The following is a 25,609-nucleotide window of genomic DNA, read 5'->3' as shown; positions in this document are numbered from 1 at the left end:
TATGCCGAGTAATTTATGTTATTCTTTCTTACGTGGACTTGTTTTTCCAGTTCTGCAACTTCAGAGAATTTTTTTGCTTTTTAAAAACTGCTTTCTTTTTTCCTTATTCTCTAACTCTGTGGTTCTCAACATTGGTCTATTTTGGTGCTCCCAGGGGATATTTGGCAATGTCTGGAGACATTTTTGGTTGTCACAGCCGGCTGTGGGGGAGGATGTGTTCTCATCTATTGAGCAAAGGAAAGGGGGTTCTGCTGAAAAATCACAAAATGAGCCAGGGCAGCTCCCCAGCCACAAAGAATTATCCATCCCAAGGTGTCAGTCATGCCAGGGTCGTGAAATCCTCCTCCTAGTTCACTTTAAAATAGAGCTGTTTTATTCTTAAAATGGTTATTATGATTTTAAAAAATTATTGCTTCTGTTTTTGACATACCTTTCACTTCATTGGAACTAATACTTTTTCAAGTCTGTAAAAAAAAACTCTTAGATATTTTATCCAAGTTAACAGGTGAAATAACAGTGACCATTTACCAATGTAATTCTTTTAAAGACTTTCCTCTCTGTTTCTTTAAATGTTGGCAGATATAACGAGAGTTTAGTTGACCATCATCAAGTAATTCTGACAATTTAATGTATCTTTGTTAATCTGTTTTATAGGTCCCTTTAGATGGAATATAATATAGCAGAAGGCTTTTCATCAAAAGGATTAATGCCTGCATTATCATTTCTGCAATAAAACAGAAAGCTAAGTGGTAGAGGCCACAGACACCTCAAACCTGGATTCCACAATTCTACTTTAAGTGCTGGAGTCTGCATTACTCTGCTGTAGGAAAGGCTTTGCCAATGCTTACAAGGAACTGTTTATCCCTGCTTCTCTGGGTCCTGTTTGATGGAGGTCTCCTAACACCACTTCAGCCACAGCCACAACAGACTTTAGCCACAGAACCGAGAGAAAATGTTATCCACCTGCCAGGGCAGCGATCACATTTGCAACGAGTTAAACGTGGCTGGGTATGGAATCAATTTTTTGTGCTGGAGGAATACATGGGCTCCGAGCCTCAGTATGTGGGCAAGGTAATGGCGTGTTTCTTTTGACCACAACTTGATAGCAAGGGGGCTTATGCATTGTGTTTTGTGTGTGGATATTTTGCACAGGAGTTGAACAAACCAGTGAGTAGAACACTGGAATTGAAATCCAAGAGACCTGGTTTCTCTTCCTGACTCAATGGCCCGGGTAAGCTTTGGAATATCATTTAATCCCTCTTTCCTTCAATCTCACTGGTTATCCAGTTATTTTAATGAAGTTACTATGTATTATGTTCCTATTTTTGACATTATTTGCTCAAGACGTGAAATTAAAAGGTGTTACTATAAAATTAAGTAAAATTGTGTAGAATTGTGTAATATTAAAGGCGTTACTATAGCACATTACTGATCATAGCCGTTCTGGAATTGTTTACCAATGAGAGACATCGGAAAACATCACTGAGTATAAATTTTCTAAATTGTTGTTGGTATCCCTGAATTACCAGGATGCCTCCCTTTCCCACCCCCTTAAAAATAAACATACTGTCTAGATTGTGGTCCTGGAGTACAGATGGTCCCCGACTTACAATGGTTTGACTTACGATTTTTCAGTTTTACAATGTTGGGAAAGCAGTATGCATTCTGTACCCACACAATCATTCTGTTTTTCACTTTTAGTACAGTAGCCAATATACTACATGAGAAAGTCAACACATTTTCATAAAACAGACTTTGTGCTAGATGATTTTTCCCAACTGTAGGCTAATGGCAGCACTCTGAGCATGTTTAAGTCTGTCTAGGCTAAAACTACGATGCTCAGTAAGGTAGGTGTATTAAGTACATTTCTGACTTACAGTATTTTCAGTTTACATTGGATTTATCAGAATGTAATCCCATTGAATGTCGAGGAAGATCTATAGTTGATTTAGCTTGCTTATGCTTTATAAATAGTTTCTTTATTACAGGTTTTACAAGCTATTGATGAAGCTCTTTATGGCCAAAGTAATAAATGTTGGAATCCAAATATGTACATGCCAATCTCAACACAATACAGAATATTTTAATCTTATTGTCATTTTAAAGAACTTTAATTTTTTTCACAAAATACTTGATGGCATTTGTGTTTGGCACAAACGTGCTTCAGAACATTTATACTTTACTGCTGTTTTTCTTACATAAAATTTTTGACTCATGTCTAGACTAGATTGGCATCAATGCCACCAGAGTTTTTTCCCAGAAAAATGAATGTTTAATTTTATTTTGATTTTGTTAATTTCATTTTTCAAATTTTCTAAAACATTTTGCCATGAATTTCATTAATAATACATATATTATTTATTAAACTATAATAAATTATATAAATTAATATAATGTATATAATTAAAACAATATAAATTAATAATATATATAATTAATTATTATTATATATAAAATATATATATATTTGAAGAGAGTTTAAAATAAATCCAAAGACAAATAGAAAATCATAGTAGAAGGAATATTAGGAAGCTGATCTGGAAGTTTATGTCTCTGGAATTTTAAAGTCCCAGTGGTTTCTGAAAACTGAAACTAATGAGAAACATGATGAATCTTATGATTTCAGCACTGGCTCAAAGGAAGCGAATCTATTCAAGATCTAAATTCTTTGCACTATATTTTTAGAATTTACCTTTTGGAAATTTGTTTAAAGAATATTGAATAATACAGTGGAGAAGGTCTTCAAATAGAATCTTTGTTGAGAATGATCACATAGCCAGGGTTGCCCGAGGATGTATAGGGCCCTGAGCAAATAGTTTCTGTGAGCTACCTAACTGTAGCTAAAATTTGAGTGAAACCAAGTCAGTCTTTGAGTATCATTCTAGCAGTCTAATTTCCAGTGATCTTGCAAAGAATATTCAGGGGCCGTTAAGCAGGATGAATCTCCTTGACAGGCTGTCTACTAGGAATCGGAGCCTGGTCTTGTGGCCCTGGGACAACTCCTTAGGTGCCAGCCCTGGAACTCCAGGGGGTACTTGGTGAGCCCTCAAACTGAGTGGAAAGTCAGAGAGAGCCTTAAAGAGGAGAAGTGTACACCGAGACCCAAGCAATTCCAGTCCAGCCCAGGGCACCCCACTCAGGTGGCGTTGCTGCCCACAAATAGCCCTGGGCACAAAAAGCGCTTTAGAAACATTTGAGGAAAGCACTTCAGAGCTTGGATGTCCCCTGTTGTTACTGTACATTTTTTTCTGCTTCTGTGATTTCTCTACGTGATCATGGAATATAAAAGTCACTAACACTTTTCTGTGGTGAGATAATTTCATGTTGTTCTGGTGCACTCGTTTCTTGTGAGTTAATTTAATATGAGGATGGAGCTTTGAAATTGAAGACAAATGGAGAGGTAGCATAGCTCTAAAACTCTGCCTCACGGGTGTCAGTTATCTTAACTCTGCTTGTGATGGAAGCTAGACATCACATCGAGGTCCCTGGCAAATGTCTGTTGAGAAGGCATTCTCTGGTTTTGATTAAAGCAGATCCATAGCCTTTAGTGTGGAGTTTGAGGTAAGAAAGTTGATATTTTGTTGAAAATTTAATGGAACTGATTTCTGGTGTGTCCTAGATAGAACAGAATTTCACCTCCCGATGGACATAAGTAAAAAGGATCTAGGAGCACTTTATGCAAGTTTTGTTTGATACTCTTGAACTCTATTTTTATAATTGCTACGATTGTATGGAGTTCAAATCATTTAAGAAGTGAATTAGTATTTATAGATAGATTAAAAAGGAGTAGGTCTAAGATCTAACCTATTATGAAATTAAAACATTATTTTCATAGACATATGGCTCCCTGTTTATAAAGTGTAATGAAAACCCATGGTTCTCAGGCAGTGTGTGTTTCTAATGCAAATGAAACAACAGTTGCCAAGATTTCCTTTCCACATGGAAACTAATTAAAGTTTAATTAACTCTGTCTTAATGATTCTAGATGTGGGAATAGTAATATGATAACATTGGGACCAATTCAAGCCATTATATGTATGTGTGTAAACATATATAAATATATTTGTGCTCCTACTCTTTCTAGAAAGGCTTTGAGACAGTTTATAGTAAAGCAAAGCATTATAAATAATATAGAACTCGGTTAAGGAAAAAGGCAAGTGCAAAATTGCCAAGAACTATTAAAATTGAGCTTCAAATTTAACATGTTTCTTTGCAGAAAGAACATGCATGGAAAACATTAATTTGTGTAGGTATCATTATTAGAAACTTCACTTGTTGAGAGAAAAAAAGTAATTTCCCTATCTTCAAATCTAAAATAATTTATTCTGGTAGAAATTAATGGAGGGTGGGAGAAGCTGAGTGGCTTAATGGATAGTAGCCTCAACAATTGTTGTATTTAATATTTTTTAAAAAGCCAGATGTTATCGCTGACATCATTTCAAGAAATACTAAACTGTGGTATGGCTTATAATAAATATTACTTTATATATAAATAAATCACAAGAGTGTGCAGAGGTAAAACCAATGTTTTTCTGAAATAGACATTTTGGATTTACTAGCACATCTGGATAAGTGTATGGTGTCATATTGCAGAGTGACACATAAATTAATTTGATAAGCAAACATTTTTAGTTCATATATCATCGATTGCTCAAAGTCACTTCACAGAAAGGTATTATCAGTGCATACACACACACACATGCCCAGAAAGTTGGATGCTTATACCAGAGACTATAACTGTGTGCCTTTGTCTGTATCATACTAAGTTATGTCATAGCCTCAAAGCTATATATCAAGAAAATGCTACCCATTTTATCTTCAAAGAATAATTTAGAAAATTGAGTTGTCATTTCAGATAATCTTTGTTAGCAGCAATTCTTAAATTGAAAGTGTTTAAAATGGCAGAAGATTGAAAATTGAAACATGGATAAACCCTAATTTGGGAACCATTTGTTTATGCAACATATTTTTCATTGAGAATGCATTACAATTTCAGAAAGTGTTAAGCCTTGTGGAGAGAAATTGAAGTATGAATGTCTTTAGATTGCAATTATAACAGGTACATTTTATTGAGTGCCTCCTAGGGAGCTGTTTTAATTGCTTAACATACATAAACTAAGTAATCTTCACAGCATCCCTATGAGGAAGATTATTAGTAGCCCCATTTTATGTATAAGAAAACTGAGGTACATAGAAGTTAAGTAACTTCTCGGAGCCCAACACCCAGTGAATCCTGAAACTAGGATTTTAAGCCAGATAGTTTGGCTCTGTTACACCAGAAAATATCACACTTTATCATCTTACATGCATCTTAAGAGCTAACAATAATTTTAACACTCTGTCAAAAGTACTATAACAAAGACCTTATTAAGGATTGTAGGGACAAAGGAAGGTCTGTGACTATGTCTAGAAGTTGGAGGAATTCAAGAAAGGCTTCACAGACGAGGAAGCACCTGAGATGAGTCTTGAAGGATGACTTTTTTTCAGACAAGATAGTCTGAGGGAAAGATTTCATAAGCACTGAAGCTTGAAAGTTCAAGGTGAGCCTAGATAACCGTATTTTAATATAGTCAGAGAATGTGAAACCACCTTTTTAGAGTAGGTAAATCCAGAAAGTGCAGAGGCTCAAGTCTGACACCAAGATCAGAAATACTTGTTCTTTACAATTACTCTAAACTGAAGTATAATTGACACAGAATGTCAGTTTTAGGAGTACAACATGATTCAGTATTTGTAAACATTATGACATGATCACCCAAAACGTCATTAATATTTATCACCACATGGAGTTACAAGTTCTTTTTCTCTAGTGATGAGGATTTTTAAGACTCACTCTCTTAGTGACCTTCAGGTATGCCATTATTAACCATAGTCACCATGCTGTATTACAGTACTATTTGCTCTGAAAGGTGTCAGGATCCACAAATTGTCTTAGTTGAGGATTCACATGGACAGAACTACAGTTCTAAGATGGTACCTCAGAGAGCCATCTAAAGGATGGAAACCAGACATGGAGAGAGGGAGCATACATAGGAGAAGCTTACAGTAGGCTTGTCTAGGAAGTAATACAGGAAATGGGATTTTAGGGTTGGACATTTGAAAGGTAGATAGATAATAGAAGATTTCAAGATCCAGTGGTCAAGGGAACATAAAGGATGAAACAAAAAAATTAGTGGATCATTCCATGTAAAAAAGGAGAGGGAGAAGGAATGAAAAAGAATGAAGATGTCTGGCTTCTGTTCTACTAGCATCTTGTATAGGTTTGGTTCTAGAGTAAGGGGAAAAAAAGGATCACTGCTAGACATTATATATATCCAGAGTTGTCTAGAAGTACCCAGGTGAAGTGTCTTCTAGTTATTCAGATACAGTAATCTGGAGTTCACTGAAGAGGCCTTTGGTAAAGATACACACTTAGGACTAATCAGCACACAGATGGTACTCAAAATCACAGAAGTGGGTAACACGCTAGGGAAAAATTCCAAAGACGGTATGAGAACCTTGACTTTCAATTGCAAGGCAGGTGAAGAAAAATTAGACAGATCTAATTAATAAGAGGTAAAAGACAAGCATTAAAGAGCATTACGGAAAGTACACTGAAAGAGTGTTTTAAGAATAGAAATGACAAATAATGTCAAACTCTGCAGGTCAGATTAAACCATGACTGTAAATCCTGCACTGATTTTGTCAGTTTGTCAGCCACAGCCAGAGCCATTTAGTCAAAATGGTTTTATTTGTTTTCACTAGAATGTAAAGAAAGGAGAAAGGGATGGTACAGCCAGTAAATGACGTCTCAGAAGTATAGGTGCACATCTGTTAATCCCATACTCCCAATTTTTCCATCCTGCACACTTTCCTCTTGGATAATCAGAAGTTTGTTTTCTATGAGTCTGTTTCTGTCTTGTTAATAAATTCATTTGTACTATTTTTTAGATTCCACATAAGTGATATCATATAACATTTGTCTTTCTCCGTCTCAGTTACTTCACTTAGCATGAAACAGACTCACAACATAGAAAACAGACTTACGGTTACCTAAGGGGAAATGAGAAGGGGAGGGGTAAATTGGGAGCTTGGGATTAACAGATGCACACTATCGTCTATCAACCTATCAGTCTATTAATCTATCATCTATCTATCCATCTGCTTTGTAAGTCACGTAGCTTTTTCAGAAGTCCATAATGTAGTTCTCATGGTTCAGTTTACTCCTGAAGTGTCAGCTTTCAATATCAGAGAAATTCCTGTTCATTTGAGATTTAAAGTTCATAATACCAGCTCAATCTTCATGCAAAATTTAAAACCTTATACATCCTCTTGACTTCTATCTCACTTACGTATCAGAGAACCTTTGTAGTACATTCTAGTGCCCTAAACAAGGTCTTGTTTCTGATCCATCCTCCTGCCAAATGGACTGACCTTGCTGCTAATCAAAGGCTCTTTAGCTACCTGTTCTTTCTGTAGCAAAGCACCAGGAGGTATCATTAGGTAAGCCTGATATTGTATTGCACCTCTTGGTTCTTAAACATATCCCTGAATTTTATCGTTTCTCTCAGCACGTGAGGCTATCTTTGAAATATTCATTTTGGGGGATGATTAGACAGTAATATGTCTGAAAGGAAAATTTCTGCAATGGAATTTGAACAAATAAGTAACACAGTACAGGAAAGTTCTTGTCAAGTGGTCGGTGTCCGTAGCCGGCCAGTTCTTCTCTCTCCTTTACACTCTATTTCTTGCTTCTAGCATGCGGTTGTTTCATAATAACTGTGCCATAAAGGTTTAATGGGTTTATTTGAATTGAATTGGCAGGACCTTGAATGAAATGCAACTATCTTTAAATCAACATATGAATCATTAAAAGAACATTTCAAAACTAACAAAGCATTCGGATTTGAGCACTTTTCAAACATTTCTTTCCTCCTTCTCCTCTCCCCCTCCTCCTAGTGTTTTTCTACCCTACCTCTAATTATCTTTCCATCCATCCTTTTCTTCTAACCATTTCTCTGTATACTTAGGGCTTTGCCTGACTAGTTACTGAAAAGCTAAGAGTTAGAAGGCTTTGTTTCAGTGGAAGGTCTTCTAGTGATTATCCACATGAAAGTGCTTATCACATGTGTGTGAATCCACATGACTAAGAACATAGCGGGAAATCGCATACCCAGATTATATTTTTACCAGAAATAACCCAAATGCATTTGTCACAAACTTCACAGTGCAATACACTCTGTGTGTGTGTGTTTGTGTGTGTGTGTGTTTCCAGAATCTCTTCAGTTAAACATCAGTTGGATTATTTGGGAAACAGTGCTCTCTGAGGACTAACACTAATGAACCCCAACCACCCTCTTGCATATTATACCAGGTGATAAGAGATGGGACCCAGTGGGATGCCTAGAGAAGGACCCTGAGAAAGGCTGCCCAGGTTAAAAAGTAACAGAAAAATAGCAAGTACAGAGTTACCTGAATAATCATGATTTCAAATTTAATGTTCTCATGTTCTAACAACATTGTATTTATGAACTATACCACAATATCGCCTCTCAAACCTACTCTTGTAGTAGAGATGGGTTCTTCTGGTATACTTTAAATACAGAACAGTTAAATGAGAAACATTTCTCTTTCTTGACTCTGAAGACAGTGAAACCCCTGCCATCAGAGGTACTGATTATATGGTTCATTGTTTGTGAGGAAAAAGATAATTTATGAAATTACTCTTATGAAAGCATGCATTTTCTACTCCCGGAATTTCCTAGAGAGATGGCATAAAGGAGACTTCCTCCTATATAGCATGTATCACTGTAACCACTTTAGATTTTAATGCATACTCATGAAAGAATTACTGTTAAAGAATTACTGTTGGTTTTAGCATTAAAGAATACTGTTGGTTTTATGTTGTTTTATGTCAACGATCAGGAACTGTTAGGCTTCCACAGTTTCGTGAATGTTGGAAGAAAACGTGAGATGCCTGGATCAGAGTAAAGGGACATTATCGCTCATAGCACAGCAAGCAATGTGAGCATCAGTGTAACTGAGTCAGCTCCCACTGCCTCATGGACCACTAGGGTGAAATGCATAGGCACAGATGGATGCCAGCACATGCAGTGGGTTGCAGTACAGGAGAGGAACCCCGATAATTGCTGTCCTTTGATTGGGAGGGAGACCATATCTTTATCTAACTACATAACAAGCATGCCTTCACTTTGCTTTGGAAGAAGACAGTAGATCTCAACTTTTCAAGGTTGTTTGCTATATAAAATTCTTAGAAGTGTAGTCTTGAGAAAAAGAAAAAACATTTAGTGCTTTCTGGCTAAGACCTGCAGGAACACAAGAGATGATGGAGAATTCTCTCTCAATGTGATGCAGTGTGTTGACTCGCTAAAGCAACACCGCATAATGTAGTGACTCTGTAAAGTTAGAAACAATTTAAACACCTTCTGCTGCCAGCTAACTTAATCACATTGTCAGTAGTCAAATGATAGTTTTCTCTCTCTCTTTTTAAGCAACATTAAAAAAAAAATCATGTTCTCCTCCATTCTGAATTTTGGATTTAGAATTTTAAATATAAAGGAGGAGTGAAATTGAATGTATGAAGAAATGTCCCAAGTTTACTTTTGGCCCTCAGTGAAGTTCGTCTCCACAAATTAGTCATCTTTTCAATATGTATAACCTTTTTAATACACATACTTATTTTTCTTATCTAATGATAGAAAATAACTTATCTTTCAGCCACTGGGTATAAATAAGTTTTTGGAATAGAATCTCCTCATAATTATACTGATAGTCTCACTCCTTGATTAAAATTACTTTTTCTGCCATAAACGATGACTTATTGTAGTAAAGAGTAAAGAGCTTATATAGAATTAGATTTATCTTTATTTTACATAGTATTCAGTGATATTGAATTTTAGAATAACCTGAGATAGTTTGGAAATATTTGTAGGATTTTATGATATTTTCAGGCCATCTATTGTAAAGGATATAAGACTGTAATTCAAAATGTTCTTAAAGTGATGGGCATTGAAGGAGGGCAGTGATATTTTCCCATGATATATAAAAAGCTCTAAATACAATCCTCTGTTGAGCAGACTGATAAACTAAACAATAAATTGGTAGCATTGACAAAAGGGAATCACAGTTGTGTTGGCCACATCAGCTACTGTTGCAAATACGTTTCAAGTAGTAACTTTTGAAGCCATTTGTGAAGAACCAGTGTTGCAGCTTTAAAAAACAAACAAAATAAAACACAAGGAGAAGTATACTTTGAACATAAAGCCAGATAACAAGAAACAGTTGAAAACACAATTTTCCAGTAGTTTTTCACTTCAATGAAAACATTTTAAGCATCAAATAGGTAAATATTTAAATTACTGTTATTATCCACTAAATGATCATGATCAGGAAATGCCTTTAAAATTCTTCCTTTACTTCATACTTGTCTACAAATTAGAAGACTGAATGCTTTCTCAGGCCTACAGTCGCATTCATGTAGTGCCAAAGGAGCACATGGCAACTAGCAATAGTTTAATAATTGTCAAACAATTGAAGATATATTGTTTCATTTAAACAGTCAGAACTTCTTAACCCATTTAAAACCTAGCTTTAAAATTACATTGAAAATAAAACTGAGACCAAAAAACATAAATATAATTACTTCTTTCTTTCTTTTACTTTTTTCCTCCCTCCTTTGCTCCCTCCCTCTCTTCTTTCTTTCTTTCTTTTTCTTTCTTCCTTTCTCTCTCTCTCTCTCTCTCTCTTCCTAGATTAGAAAGGTTTTAAGAGAAAAAAATAGAGGAAATTTAGGAGGAAAGTAGAAGCTATTCTAACATAAAGAGCAGTCAATATATGTATAAATATATGAACAAAGGTGGACTAGACTTCCTTTTATATAGTACCATTAAAGACTTCCAAAAATTCATACACATGTTTTCTAATATCAAAGAATTACTTCAAGGGACACACTTTATTGTGAATGTTTGCATATCCCTTGGTTCCCTAGAGGACACAGTGCAGTGACTGACGTATTTGACCTCCTCACTGCCCTTAAACAATTGGACATTCATCATCACTCCATGAAAGCTTGTGCAAACACTTTACATGTTTCCAGTTAAGAGAATGTTTGTAGATATGTGGCTCTTGTGATCAAGAAACAGCAAGTCTCCATCTGCGTGGTTTGGGGTTGGAGTAGTGGAAATGAGGAGAGGATGAAAGACAGTCATTTTACTGTCCAGTTATTCCTGAAGAAATCTGTCCCTATTTCTCAGTGTCTGCACTGACAAGCTCCTCAAAATACACTCCCTTCTTTAATCCCATTGCTTTATGTTTTCCTGGAAGGAAAGAAGAGTTCTGATACTAAACTCTGTTAAAGAATCTTAATCACACATTTTTTTCCCCTAATAGTGACAAGTATCTAAGCACCTTTGAAAGTGATTCTCTGTTTAATGGCTGTCTCTGCTCATGCTGCCCTTTATTTCAAAGTCAAGGAGTTCTAGAGAAATACTTTGTGCAATCAAGTAAAACTTAAACATTAACAAGGACCTTTCAAATATGAGCTTTGATCAAGAATTGGCAAACTATGGCTTTCAGACCAGATCCAGCCTGCTGCCTGATTTTGTAAATAAACTTTTATTGGAACACAGTCATGCTCATTTGTCCACGTATTGTCTATAGCTGCTTTCACACATGATAGCAAGTTTGAGTATTTGGGACAGAAGCCATACAGCTCACAAAACCTTAAAAGAAAAAAAGAAAGTAGGGACTTGGGCTTCACAAAAAGATGTCTGGCTTCCTATCTGACTGTTTAAAGAAAAATTACTTAGACAATTACACCTGACACAACAAAAATTTTATACAGACGTACGTCTTTTATGTGGAGACACTCAGAACTGCTCACTCAGTCCTGTTACTGTCCTGAGGATTCAGGGTTCTCATTCACAGGCTGGTTCTCAGAGATGGGTCTCCTGGGAGAGAACCAGCAGGGGGCAGTGAAAGAATCCTGCCCGCTTTTGTGTCTTGAGTAACCTCATCCATAGAGTGGGGATGATAAAGAAAAAAAATAGTAAGACTGTTGCGTGGATGGCTTAATTTGCACGTGGGGCAGTGTATGCAGGTCCTCAGCCAAGTGTCATCAGTGTTACTGTGCTACCGTCACTCAACACTGTGTCTTTGCCCACTGTGGAAATCGTAATATTTCTGCATGGAAAGTGGGGACTGGTGCTTGACAGAAAGGTGTCTAGGTTAATCAGAATGCACTTTTCACCTTGGAACCAGAGAAACATATAGGAAGGATCTGTCATATTCTACGGAGTAGGGCATAGACACATTCCTGTTCCCACCATTACCCCTTAGTTCCCCAAGACTCTCCCAGCACCACAAGCCCGCCTGTGTCCCAGGCTCTTGTTCCCTTATCTACGTGTATCCTAATGGCCAGAACAACAGTATGAGATAATCTTGGACACATAGCCACAGTAAGTGGGGAAATTATTACCAGAATTCATTAAGCTTACATTGTTGGGAGTCCAAAGATTCCCATCACAAAGCACAGATGAAACGAGCTTATTCAGAGTTAACAATGTATGGGGAAAGTCAAGTTAAAACAGAATATATTCATGTGAACAAATAAATAAAATCAAGACCACAGAGATTTGCAGCGCACTAAAGATGATATCAACATTAATATCCATAGTGGAGAAAATAATTTAAACAGTATTTAACAGGCTCTGTTTTCTCTTCTTTCCTTTTTTTTTTTTTTGGTTGGTTTAAACATTTCTTTGTTGTGTATAACATCTGCCTCCTTTGAATTAGCTATACTTGTAGTTCTGAGTTTAGTATACAATGCCATTGTTTAAATTCAACATTTAAAAGTGTTACTTGTGACATTTATTTTTATCCATATGTGCAAACATGTATCCATTAATTAATTTGCCAAACATATTTCTCGTTTTTGCCTCCACTGGTTAGATTGTTCGGCAACATACATTCTTTGATTAAATATAAAACTTCAGTTTGGTGTTTGGTGTATGGAGCATTGAATATATTTAAGAAGCAATTATTTCATTTTTATATTCAGTCAGTTTTGAAGTATAGTCATATATTTCAAAGGTGATACCTTTATTAATACATATAAGTGAATGAATTTTTTTAGATCAAACAATGACCAACATTGGCTATTAAGTTACTAATTAAATAACTAAAAAGGAAATATTCCAGTTCAATTAAGTAAAATAATTACTTACACAGAAATAATTATGCTCTCCATACACTAAGCTTCCTGGGTGAGAGTTCAGAAGAACAAACAAGGTATAGATGAGGATATAAATGTAGGTAAGGACTGTGAGAATTTTAGAATGAGTAAAATGTGAATTTGGATAGAAAGGAAGAGTGAATGTTGGCAGGAATGAAAATATAAGTTTCAATATGCTTCCCTTAAGTTCTAGGCATCAATAACATAGATCTACACCACCAGATTATTCTCACTGTCTATTCTGAGATTATTAAAAACACAAGTGCCCATGTAGCAATTGATGGGGTGTCTAGTTCCATCCCAAGTGGCTTGCACCTGTCATGAATAAAGTTTCCCTTGCAGCTGCTTCTGCAGAGAGTGAGGGACAGACTGAAACAATGTCTTCATCCCAGGTCTACCTGGCCTTGCAGTGCAGGTCTCTGCTGAATTTAAGGCTAGAGTTGCTCTTTGTGGTGCAAAGAAATGAATATTTTCCTCTAAGAATCCAGTTGGGTATAGGGTTACACCTGATGTCAGGGTAAAATTATTAATAGCACTCATTTTTACTTTCAAAAGTGTTTCTTTTGGATGACAAATTATATGGCTTCCTTGGTGTGTACATGATTTAGAAAGCTGTCTGGGCCTCAGAGGTTATGTCCACATTGTTATGGCTCTACTACATTACACACATGCATGCAGCAACTTTGCCCTGGGCATGCCCTTTGCAGTTGACTGGAAGAGCTTCCAGAATCAGCTGCATTCTAAACCTAAAATAATGCTACTTTCCCCTGGCCTATTCTTGGTTTTGACACAGAATTGTCCTGATCATTATGGTGACTTTTCCCTTGTTATTCTTCTGATCATATGACCTCAAATGGGGACTCTACATACATTGAACATACTTAATTATATTAACAGCTTTCATATTACTATCAGAAAATTATTCTGCTCTTTTATAAATTTTCAGATAAAATGGGTACATAGAAGAAAAGTTCAATCTTATTTTAACAATCAGTATTAGCTAAGATTTGGACAAACCCTTGCCAAACCAAAATGTCTTCTTAGAAAACTTCCCTCACACCAGTGGTGAGGTGCTGTACTTTATATTTACATAAATAAAGTAGGTCGTTCTGTTCATTTTTTCCAGAACTAAGAAAAAGTTTGGTCCAAGGGTACATTCTAATCTTCCTCTTAGAGGACAGAAACTTACTAGAAAGTATCTAATTGAAATTTTTCCAGTATCAAATATATACAAACCAAAACTCCACCAGATACCTACTAACATTATGGTGGGAGATAATTTAGCTATAAACTAATTGGTTCCTCCAGCTCTAGGAATTATTTTTAATTTTTTATAGAATTTGAGTAGGTTAAGAAGTTGGAAGAGGAGATAATGGTATGGAGATGGTGTTTCTAAGAACAATTACTTGAAAGAGTGGAATTTCTAGTGTTTAGCAAGAGACCTTTATTATACAGTACAGTTCAGAGGTAAAGTGCAAAAGAAGACAAAAACGTTTCCTTGGCCAGAAGGGATAGCAAAAACTACATTGTAATAAAAAACACAATCAAGTAAAGGACAAGAACTAACAAAAGGAAAAAAAATAAAAAGTCTAGGTCCTTCGGTCCTAGCCCAATTTGATTATCCTGATATCTTGAAAACATCTTCTGCTTCTGAGATATGAAATATAATACAAGGTAAATTTCAATAACAGTGGAAGATTATTCTTACTGATTATAAAATAAAACCTTTGCTGTTAAAGAGATAAGCATTTAGGCATAAAAAAACATGGCTTGGGTACAAGGCTTAGGAATGATAAAAATGGGAGGCATTTGAAAACTCCTGAGAGATGGGATGATACAATAAATGTTAAGAGGTGAGAGAAAATATTAGCAATAATTATGCCCATCAAGGCATATTTTCTGATTTCTATGTGGGGAGAGAGTACTTAGAAATTATTTCATTAATTCTCTCAGCACGTCCAAAAGGGAAAGACTATTGATTTCTGCATATTAAGGGTAAGAAAATAGAGTCATCGAGAAGTCCATTCAATTATCACAGGTAGCTCATAAAATCGGGGAGCTGGGGTCCAAAAATGTCTCCCTAACTGAGAAGCCAGAATAGTAGCAGGGGAGGAAGGAGTGCCTGCAGAGCCGGGAGAGCATCTGACAGTGTTTGACATGCTTTCTGGCATATGAAGCATGTTAACAGAGAGTAAAATAAGCTCCCAAATGAGGCCAGGCTGTTTGGAGGCAAGCTCTGGGAAGGCATGGAGCGTCACACATATTATTCATTCTCATGATGTCACTTTCAAGGAGATAAAGAGATGATGTTGAATGGGCTATAACTTAAGACATATGTTAATTCAGTCCCTGAAGAAGGACATTGCAATTACTCAATTATCGGGTAAAGAGCGTACAAGGGAGTTTATGTTTCAGTGGAAATGAGCTTTGGAGCACAGTAAGACTTACAAGGCACCACTCCAAATATTTCTGGACAAATCAGAGTGATACTTCAGGCATTCTCCATCATTTATCAGGGATGATTTTTTTTTTTAATAAGAGAGATTCTCAGATTTCTTAATAAAAAAATACTAAAAAATATAATCATTAAATAAATAAATGCATTAGAGATAAGAATACCTTCAAGTGTCTATTTTAAAATATAAGTGCAAGACATTCTTGCTACATAAATTCTAAATGGCAAAATATGCAATGGCATATTCCTAAGAGGTTCTGAATTTTGCTCTGAATAATCCCTTGGTTGGAACATATGCTGTTAATTTGGTGTTATTTTTTGCCTGCTTTCGTGATAAAATATTTAAAAATGAATTCCCATGGTCTAACAAACTTTAAGATAAATTTAACAGATGTAACAAATGTTTATTTTAACTGAGGAAGAGACTTCATAAAGCTTGACAAGGAAAATTACGTGGAAAACAACAAATGTATATACCAGTTGTCAAAACAAATTTTCAATATAATTTATTGATTGTGAGGGAAAATCAAATCTTGCAAATCAAAACAAAATGAGTGAAATTTGTTATTTTCTTTATCTCATTAGATAGGAAAGGGGTGAGATGGACAAACCAAACAAGACGCCTCAGTGTGTGTGCACAAAACTGTTGAAATTAAATTTCACGTCTGTGCTTCCATACAACTGGTTCTGTGGCTTCGTGAATAGGAGAGAGATTAGAGGGAGGCTGGCTGGGCTGTCATAGGTGAACGAGTCCCAAGAAAATATTTACAGACACTGGCTGAAAGAAGAAGATAATCACACATAGTTTTAATTTGCCAGTTATGCTCATTGAAGTGAAACCAATGAATTGTAAAATAAAACAGCAACAACTCTTATCCCTTTATTACGGTGAGGTTATGTGGGATCAATGTAGCAGAAATATATGTCAAACAAGGTTATAGGAGATGAAAAATATCAAAGAAAAATAAAATTTAATAGATTGCATTGTTGATTTTTTTTTTCTTTTACTTGCGCTTTGTGCAGGGCCAAGTGCTGAAGACTTTTCTCTCATCACTTCCTTTACTCCTCCCAAGACTGTTAACCAAGGGATTGTAAAATGTGTGAAGCTGGGACTCACATGTTTAAATCCCAGAGCAGAATTGCAGTGAAAAGAAAGCATTCCATGCTATAAGATAAATTTCAAAATATTTGAATCCTTTATTTTCAGTTCTTGGACATATGAATGGAACACATAATCCCCAAATAGTGGTTCTTTAAAGTCTTACTTGTTTCTCTCTCATAACATCTATGTGCTCCCTTAAAGGGTTGCTTTTCAAACTACAGTCTTCCCGATCTCTGGAAAGCGTTTTCCAGTTCTGTTTCTCTTCCCCATACTCTCTCACTTTTTTTTTTTTTTTTTGGTCTGATCACAAATATCCAATAAATGGTTTTCTACTTAGAGGTAAATTTAAGGATTGAGGGAGGAATCTAAGCCAGAATCACTTTAATAGGGTAGCGGAAAGGCAAGATTAGAAGCTCTTTTATTTTAATCATTTATATCTTGTCATATGTGTATTTTTAATCACAGAGATGACAAAAACTACACTTAGAGAAGTGATGTCAGGGAACCAAGGTCACTGCTTTTGTAATTGGAGTAAATTAGCCAGGATGAAACTCCCTGTGTCCGATCCATATTGGTTTGGTCTATTTAACAATCACAACCAAAAAGCTAACATAGAACCATCTATGTCTTCCCAATTGTACTCTTTATGTGCACTAAATATATATATGTGTGCAGTAAATATATATATATATATATATATATATATATATATATACTGATATTCTGTAATTATTTATAGAATAAAAATATTGCATTTCATTAAAAATAGCAACTCAGGAACTTTTTTTAAAAAGATTACTTGGAATCTAGGTGAGTTTCTCTTAAAATTCACTATCGTAGTAAAGCAAAATAGTAATTGTGTCTCTTAATTATTAGTGCATCTTATGTAACAAGCTCAGTTAGTTCCAATAGTACCATGAGTCGGGCAGTGGGAGGGCCTGTCCCTAGGTGGGTCTGTATTCAGGGAAGGTCATCCATGTCTCTGTGACAGCTGTCAGGTTTTATTATACTTTCCCTAAAGCAGTGTTATTTAGGGTTTATCACAATTAATTGGACTAACTGTTATACAACCAAAGAAAAGAAGACTTTCAGATTCCTTCCTGACAGAGTATGAGTAGGTTTTTTGTAGGAGATGAGAACCTTCATTTTTTAACAGAAAATCCCCCTGCATTGCATTTAAATGTCCCAATGCTAACACTTTGAGAAACTGCCTTAGAGTTCAACAAGAATGGTCAAACCACCTCTTATATGTTAATTTTAAGACCAGTGTGCGTGGAACAGATGAAGTTCTCACAGTATTTGCTGTTTTCATGGTTGAACTCTTACTAGGGAATTTTAGTTTCCAAATCGTCAGCTTTTTCAGAAACTCTCCATGGAATACCAAGTATTGAGAACAGACTGTAATTTCCTCAATTGCTCGTAATGTACCACTGAAAAGAGTTTGCAATTGTCACAGTAATCCAAGACTAAATTAATTCCAGGTGTGTGCAGCTTAAAAGGATGATAATTGGTTAGCAGATGAACCAACATAGTGAGTAGAAAATACATGTAATGGTTGTTTAGAAGTGTTTAACTGCTGAGATGTATAATAAAAAGTTTAACTGGATCTTTCTATTAGAAAATTGCAATACCACTAGCCAATATCTTACAAGACTTGTTTAATTTAATTAAATAAGTCTTTGTGAACCTTTACCAAGTGTCAGGTTGTGTTTTAGACATTGGACATACCGTATGGAACTCATATTCAAACATATTTGAAGTGATATAAGCACAATACAAAATGTTGAAAGTGATTATGTAAAACCTAGGTTACAGATGTTCTGCAGAAATGAGTGGTTAATTCCAATACAGTAGTCAGGGTCTAAGGAGTTGGGAAGGTAGGTGGGGAAGCAGAGGTCGGACCAAAGCTGCAGAGATGTTTATGTAGTAGGTAATAGTGGACCTTGATTTTGGGTTATAGGAACTCAGCTTTTAAATCAACTTATAGGGAACAGGAAGTGGGCAGATACACTGCAAAAGAAAATAAGCTGCGTCTGCAAAGCATGGGTGCAGGCGTCCATATGGACCTTCAGTGAAACTCTAGGATGTTCAGAGCATCTGAAGAAGCACAAAAAAAGAGTTTAGAGAAAGAAAAGATGTGAAAGTGTTCCAAATGAGCTACCTCATGAGGACTAGTCAGTGACTGGTAAGAAGACATTTGGTTTGTGTTCTGTAGAAAAGACAGTACATTCTCTAGAGGGTTTAAAGCAAAAGAGGGAAATTAGCACATTTTCATTTTGACAGACCTCTCTGACGGCAACATAGAAGTGCGTTGAGGATACGCTGAACTTGAGGGAGGAAATCCACAGAGAGATTGGCACAGACATCAGGGCTTGAACTAAGGCAGCAGCAGTTAGCATGGAGAGAAAAGGACAAATTCAAGATACATTTTAGAATTAACAGCAGCTGAACTTGGACAAGGAAGAAGGGGAAGAATTCAGAATTACTAGTTGACGTGATTCGGTGTACCGCAGTGCAGCGACATAAAGATCAATCAATAGAAATAATTTAAGAAAATCATTTTGTAAGAGTTGCTGCATTCTGGGCACCAGACTTGTGTTGGTAATAGATACGGACCAGTAACTCCCAGCATATGTGTATATCAACTCCAGCATATGCATGTTTCAATACCAGCCAGCGGTCTTTAATTCATAAATGTCCTAAACCAACCTAAGAATTTGTTGACAATGATTGAATCCATATTCTGTAATGAGAATTATATGCAAATTACTCTAGAGTTAATTCAAGCATAAATATAAGCAATAAACCATAAATTATATATGTCATGATGTATAACTCATCAATAATGGAAAAATTATTATAGTTTCTGTTTGTAATATTAATAGATTCATCTTGCTCCTGGATATGCACATCTTCATTGTTTCAGAGACTTTTATCACAGTTCTATCCTGGGTAACGCTTTTTTCATGGTTTTTACTATTATTTGCAGAACATCCTTATTAATCCTGCCTGAAAGTAGTTTTGAAACTTTTATCAGTACTTTCTATAAAGGCTTTTACTTGTTTGTTTTTTACCGTCTATAGAATTGAGGCTAGCTCTTTGCATGTTCACCTAAATGCTTCCGTGTGGTAATACATGCTCTCTCTCCTTTCTATTCTTCCATCTTCCTCCTCCTCTCCCTCTCCCTCCCTCTCTCTCCTCAATTCTTTTGTCTTTTCATGTCTTAGGCACTTAATATGTTTTTCCTTTGTCTGTATTGGCCTCTGTGATCAACATCCACTCCTTTACCAGGAAAAATCAATTATGACTAGATTTTAAACTAAAAACATATTCACCATTATAACCAGCCCCATTATAATTTTCATATACATTACAAATGAAGCACCTTTTGTTGTCAAGTATCAAAAACGTAACTCAAAATCCCAAACAAGCAAATGAAAAGGAAATCATTGTGCTCAAAACATTTCAAACATCATCAGAACTCTCGATCTCTTTTCAAGTGTTTCACCTCGGCTTTTTCTCCTTTTCTTAAAAAAAATATGACTTTATTTTGTTTGATCAAGTGTCTACAAGTGGAAAACAATAGCCACAGTGAGTTTGTTTGTTACCTATTCATTCTTACAGCCTTATGATAAAAGAAAAGGGACTTCTTCCTTTGCCGGATCTGGGTTATTGCCTATACCCAATGCATGAACAGTGTGTGTCCAGGGAGAATGGGGTGCAATAATTTACCTGGCCTGTGTGTATGATTTACCCTGAAAATGAGGGTATTTTAATTGGCAACCCTCTCCAGAATGATATTTATAGGAGAAGCAAATATGAAGTCTCTCAGAAGAAGAGGATGATATGGATGAAACCAAAACCAAATTATCCATTATGCCCCACACCATTCTTCATGGTTGTAGCTCTGAGGCATTCCGTGTGACCATTTCACACACATTATCCTGCCTTCAGTAAAAACAGGAAATGCCAGAATAATATGGAGTTGTTAAAATGTGAATGAAATAATGAGAATAATTTTAGATATGTTGTGTTTGAGATGATGACCAGCTGGAAGTTCAGAGCGTGAACTGGCCTTCGGAATTGTGATTAGACTTAGAGATATGACTTTGGGAGTCAACAGTGCAAGAGGGGCAGTTAAAAGCTGGAGGTAGGCACAAACAACAAGTACAGGAATTTGGCTTTGAATCTCTTTTTCCAGACCAAGTGCTTGGCACAAAGATGGACTGAATAACTGTTTGATGAATGGTGGGGGCAATGGGTGTGAGGAGTTTCCATTTTCAGCTTTCAGATTTTGATTGACACTTGCACATAATGTACAGGTATAAACTCTTGGACCTGGTTGCTCAAATGCTGGACGTTACTGAGCAGAAATATCTGGGGACTGTGCCTGAGTAGCACAAGTTTTCAGGATTTAGGTTTCAAGTTGTTGGGGAGATGCCAGAAAACAGTTAAGAAGAGGGTGCAGTGAGCAGCTGTTCCTAAAGAGACCCTCAGACCATTTCTTCATTGTTTAAGCATCTGAGCAGGTGGGTCTCCAACATTCAACCAAATGGATTTCTAGCACCTTCTTGAAAAAACGAGGCACATGACGAGATGTTCTTCAATTTTTGGAAAATATTTCCAGGTGAAAGACTTTTTCTACGTACAAAGGTTAAAGAGTAAATGAGGGAGAACCATAAAGAATCACTTTCTTTGAAAGCAGAAGATGTTGTGAATCAGATTTAGTGTAAAAATGTCTCACACTATGGTAGTGAACGTCTTCCAAACATGTGCTGCTGTACCATGCTGCTTTTCACATATATGTTAGCTTTTTATTCTTCAGGGTAATAGTCCCACATTACACATTATTTTTAAAAAGACCTAAGATATTTGAATGACCTTTCCAAGTTTACAAAGCTATTAACTGTCAGGATGAGGATGGAAGTGTTTGGATTCAGGGTTCAGGGCTCTTTCTGCTCTATCAGAATTGCTGTACTGCAGGAGCTTTGAATTAACTACTGTTAAATTACCACAGGCTGTAAAATAAACACTTTTATTAAATAGATAATGTATTTAGTTGTCAAACTTGTCAAACCATTCAAATGGCCATTTGTTTTTATAATGGTCCAGATTGTTGGCTTGATTATCAATTCAATCAGAAGCGCTACACTGTTTGAACAAGTAAATAGCCAATAATGTTCTCAACGTTGCTTATAATTTCATAATTCTATTTGGGCATGCTGTTATATTTACATTGGCAAGGCTACTTTCTAATACCAGTGAATTAGCTGGGTGTATTCATTTCCAATAGTTGCTGTAACAAATTACCACAAACTTAGTGGCTTAAAACAATGCAAATTTAATATCTTCTAGTTTTATAGGTCAGAAGTCGAACATGAGCATCAATCAAGGTGGTAGAAGGACTAAATTTTACCTGGGGGCTCCAAGGAGAATCTGTTTTCCAGCTTTTAGGGGCTGCCTGCATTCCTTGGTTTATGGTTGCAGCCATCCATCTTCAAAAGCATCAGTAGCCCGCTGAGCCTTTCTTAGGTGATATTATTCTGATTTGACACGTTCATAGTCAAATCTCCGTCTTTGACGTTCTCTCTCTCTCTCTCTTTTTTTTTTTTTTTTGCCTTTATTTTATGTAATAACTTATTTTCTTTTTCTCCCTTTTTTTAAATGAAATATAGTCAGTTTACAATGATGTGTCAATTTCAAGTGCACAGCACGTTTCAGCCTATGTATACATGCATATATTCCTTTTCATATTCTTTTTCATTATAGGTAACTACAACATACTGAATATAGTTTCCTGTGCTATACAGTATGAACTTGTTGTTTATCTATTTTATACACAGTTGTTAGTATCTGCAAATCTCAAACTTCCAATTTATCCCTTCTCCCCACCCTCCTTTCCTCCCGGTAACAACAAATTTGTTTTCTGTCTGTGAGTTTATGTTTTGCAAATAAGTTCATTTGTGTCTTTTTTTTTTTTTTTTTAGATTCTACATATAACTGATATAATATGGTATTTTTCTTTATCTTTCTGGCTTACTTCACTTAGATTGACTAACTCCAGGTCCGTCCATGTTGCTACAAATGGCATTATTTTATTCTTTCTTATGGCTGAGTAGTATTCCATTGTATAAATATACCACAACTTCTTTATGCAGTCATCTGTCAATGGACATTTAGGTTGTTTTCATGTTCTTCTTTGACTCTCTTGAAGAAACTTGTGACTACTCTGAGTTTACTGTAATAATCTAGGATAATCTCCCCACCTCAAAATACTTAATTTAATCATATCTGCAAAATCCCTTTTGCTGTCTAAGGTAAAATATTTACAAATTCTAGGGATTAGGATGTGGGAATCTGTAAGAGAAGGGAGAGAACTTTATTTTGCCTACCACACTGGCTTTTGATTTTTAAGTTTTTGGTTTCCAGGCATTTTTATATTTTATATCTTTGTTAATATATACTTTATCTGTATCTTTGTTAATCTTCCCAAATTCAGTTCTTTTGTCTTAGTCCTCTCCATTCTCAATTTTAGAGTTCATTAACAAAAATTACAGATGAGGATTACAAATAAATATTCATTTCCCCCCCAAATCAATATTAATTTCTCAAGTAATCAAAAAAGACAATTCTCTTAGCTTAGGAAAAATAACTGTATTAAATCGAAGCAGTGAGTTTTCTTAAAGCTGTCCCTTTGTGTCTTTGGCTGGGAGATACTAGTTTAGAAAAATCTTTTATTAAAAACGTTTTCATGTGAAATCTTGATTAAGGGAAATTTTATAGAGCCTTAAAACATCAGTTAAAGCTTGATTAAATTTTACAGCCCCTAAAGGCTAGTAACATTTTCTCTTTCCAGATGACAAAGAAATATGCCTTGTGTACATAAGGTTCATTAACAATGTCACAGCTCTAAAACTCTGCATGTAGTAATTACTCCAAAATAGCTATTGGCAAAAAGAAAATTTCTCAATTGAGCCCAACAACAGAAGTCCATCTTTCTGTCTTTCAATGAATGACTGTCTATTAGAGAAAATGTTTTCCGACTATGGCTTTCTGAAACGGACTCCATTTCCTGGGTTTGACAAGGTTCTTTTCTTGGATCAGCTCCTCATATTGTCATTATCGTACTGTATTGGGAATGGATTCTGTTATTGTTTGTCCAGTAATTCTTCCTGTGGTCCCTGGATGTAACAGTATGTAATTCTCCACTGCTTTCATCTCCAGCATGCTATATGATCCTTAGCATTAATCATCATAAGCAATAGATGTAGTGTGGAGAGATAAGCCAATACTCAAAATATTGATATTTTCCTCCTGCAAGAGCACATGCATCAATTGATAAACAGTAAGTCAGAGGAAGAAGCATTTCCATTATTAGTTCAGTGCACCAATCATATAATCTAAGGTACTTTTTTTTTCACAAATGCTTCATAGAAGCCAGTTAATGGTTTATATGTCAAGCCAGTTGCCTCTCCCCAACAGCAGGTAGCTGTGTTTGTAGTTTAACCTTAATTGATAAGAGTGTAGATACTCAGAATCGATCAATGCATTTCTGTGGATTCAAAGGGGATTCTCATATAATCCTAATGAATTCTGGCAGCTGGCATTTATATAGTTTAATGGCTGTCATAAATATAGTGAAGAGTAGAAACTGTGGTCAAATTTCCTTTTAGGATTTTTGAAAGGTTTTAGTTTTTCATAATGTTAAATCACGGCTAGATTTTTAGAAACTTCTGGGTTTGTGTGTGTGTGTGTGTGTGTAGTGTTTAATGTACAAGGAAACAAGGTCAATCTTTACAGAAATGAAACCCATTTTCCTTCATTGTGTTCAATTCTAAATTGAGGTCAAATCAAGAATACTCAATGACTGAGTTTCTCATTTTCTGATTTTCTGTTGCTAATTGAGTTTTACATACATTTTAGCCCTATTACCTTTGCTGTTCTCATTGTATTAAATAATAAAACAAAAATATTATGTAATTCCTTACAATTTTCACAGCATGTTAGCACACTTCATGGTCTTTACTGCTCTCTGTAAGATTGGATGTTGGTAGACTAGTTAATACTGTGTTATATAAAATGGCTAAGCCCAGAAAAAATTAACTTACCTACCCTAGGTTGATGCTTCTAATAATTTATATAAATTGGATTTTTCCCCTTGATCTGCTGATGACTAATAACATGGTCTTTCTACTTTGTTCTGCTACGTGAGTAAATCTTTGTGTGCCAGAGGGAAAATACTGCAATTCCAAGTCATTCTAATTTTCCACAAGACCCAAAACACTCATAGAGAATGAAGCCTGACCTTTCTAGCCCTCAGAACCCAGTCTAACCAGGGACTGGAATACTAGTGAACAGTTATCCATGAGTAGATACGGGACATTTGTATGAACTATTTGCTTATTGAGAACACCAAAATGTTTTAAATTATTAAGGTTACCTATATATAGAATGTTATTGTATTCTGAGAGGCAAGTAATTAGGTTTATTCATTGATTTCTGCTCGGGACCGGGACCTCGTGCGTGCTAAGCGTGCGCTCTAACAATTGAGCTATACCCTTCCCCCAAGAATGATATTCTAGGGAGGCAGATATAGCTCAGTGATAGAGCACATGCTTAGCATGCAGGAGGTCCTGGGTTCAAGCTCCAGTACCTCCATTAAAAAAATGTATAAGAAGAATGATATTGTAGACTCCAGTATAATTTTAATTATTTGTTTTCACTCTTCATAACACATTTTTCTTACTAACTTGGAAAATTGACAGATGTTTAACTTTTACTTTTCCCTGAGCAGTTCCTCAAAAGGAACAGTGAAATATTT

General features: G+C 35.7%; 1 protein-coding gene across 1 annotated transcript in view; it reads left to right on the top strand.

Moving 5' to 3' along the window:
• The first annotated feature begins 703 nt into the window (after positions 1-703).
• Positions 704-25,609, top strand: part of CDH12 (cadherin 12) — a 236,830-nt gene continuing 211,924 nt past the window's right edge. Inside the window, exon 1 of the mRNA XM_010991419.3 lies at positions 704-1,071. Within this exon, the coding sequence (XP_010989721.1) occupies positions 841-1,071 (231 nt within the window). The 5' untranslated portion in view covers positions 704-840. The remainder of the gene's footprint in view (positions 1,072-25,609) is intronic.

This window comes from Camelus dromedarius, chromosome 3 (genome assembly GCF_036321535.1).
Source record: "Camelus dromedarius isolate mCamDro1 chromosome 3, mCamDro1.pat, whole genome shotgun sequence".
NCBI classification, from domain to species: Eukaryota; Metazoa; Chordata; class Mammalia; order Artiodactyla; family Camelidae; genus Camelus; species Camelus dromedarius.
This window is presented reverse-complemented; position numbering and strand designations above follow the sequence as displayed.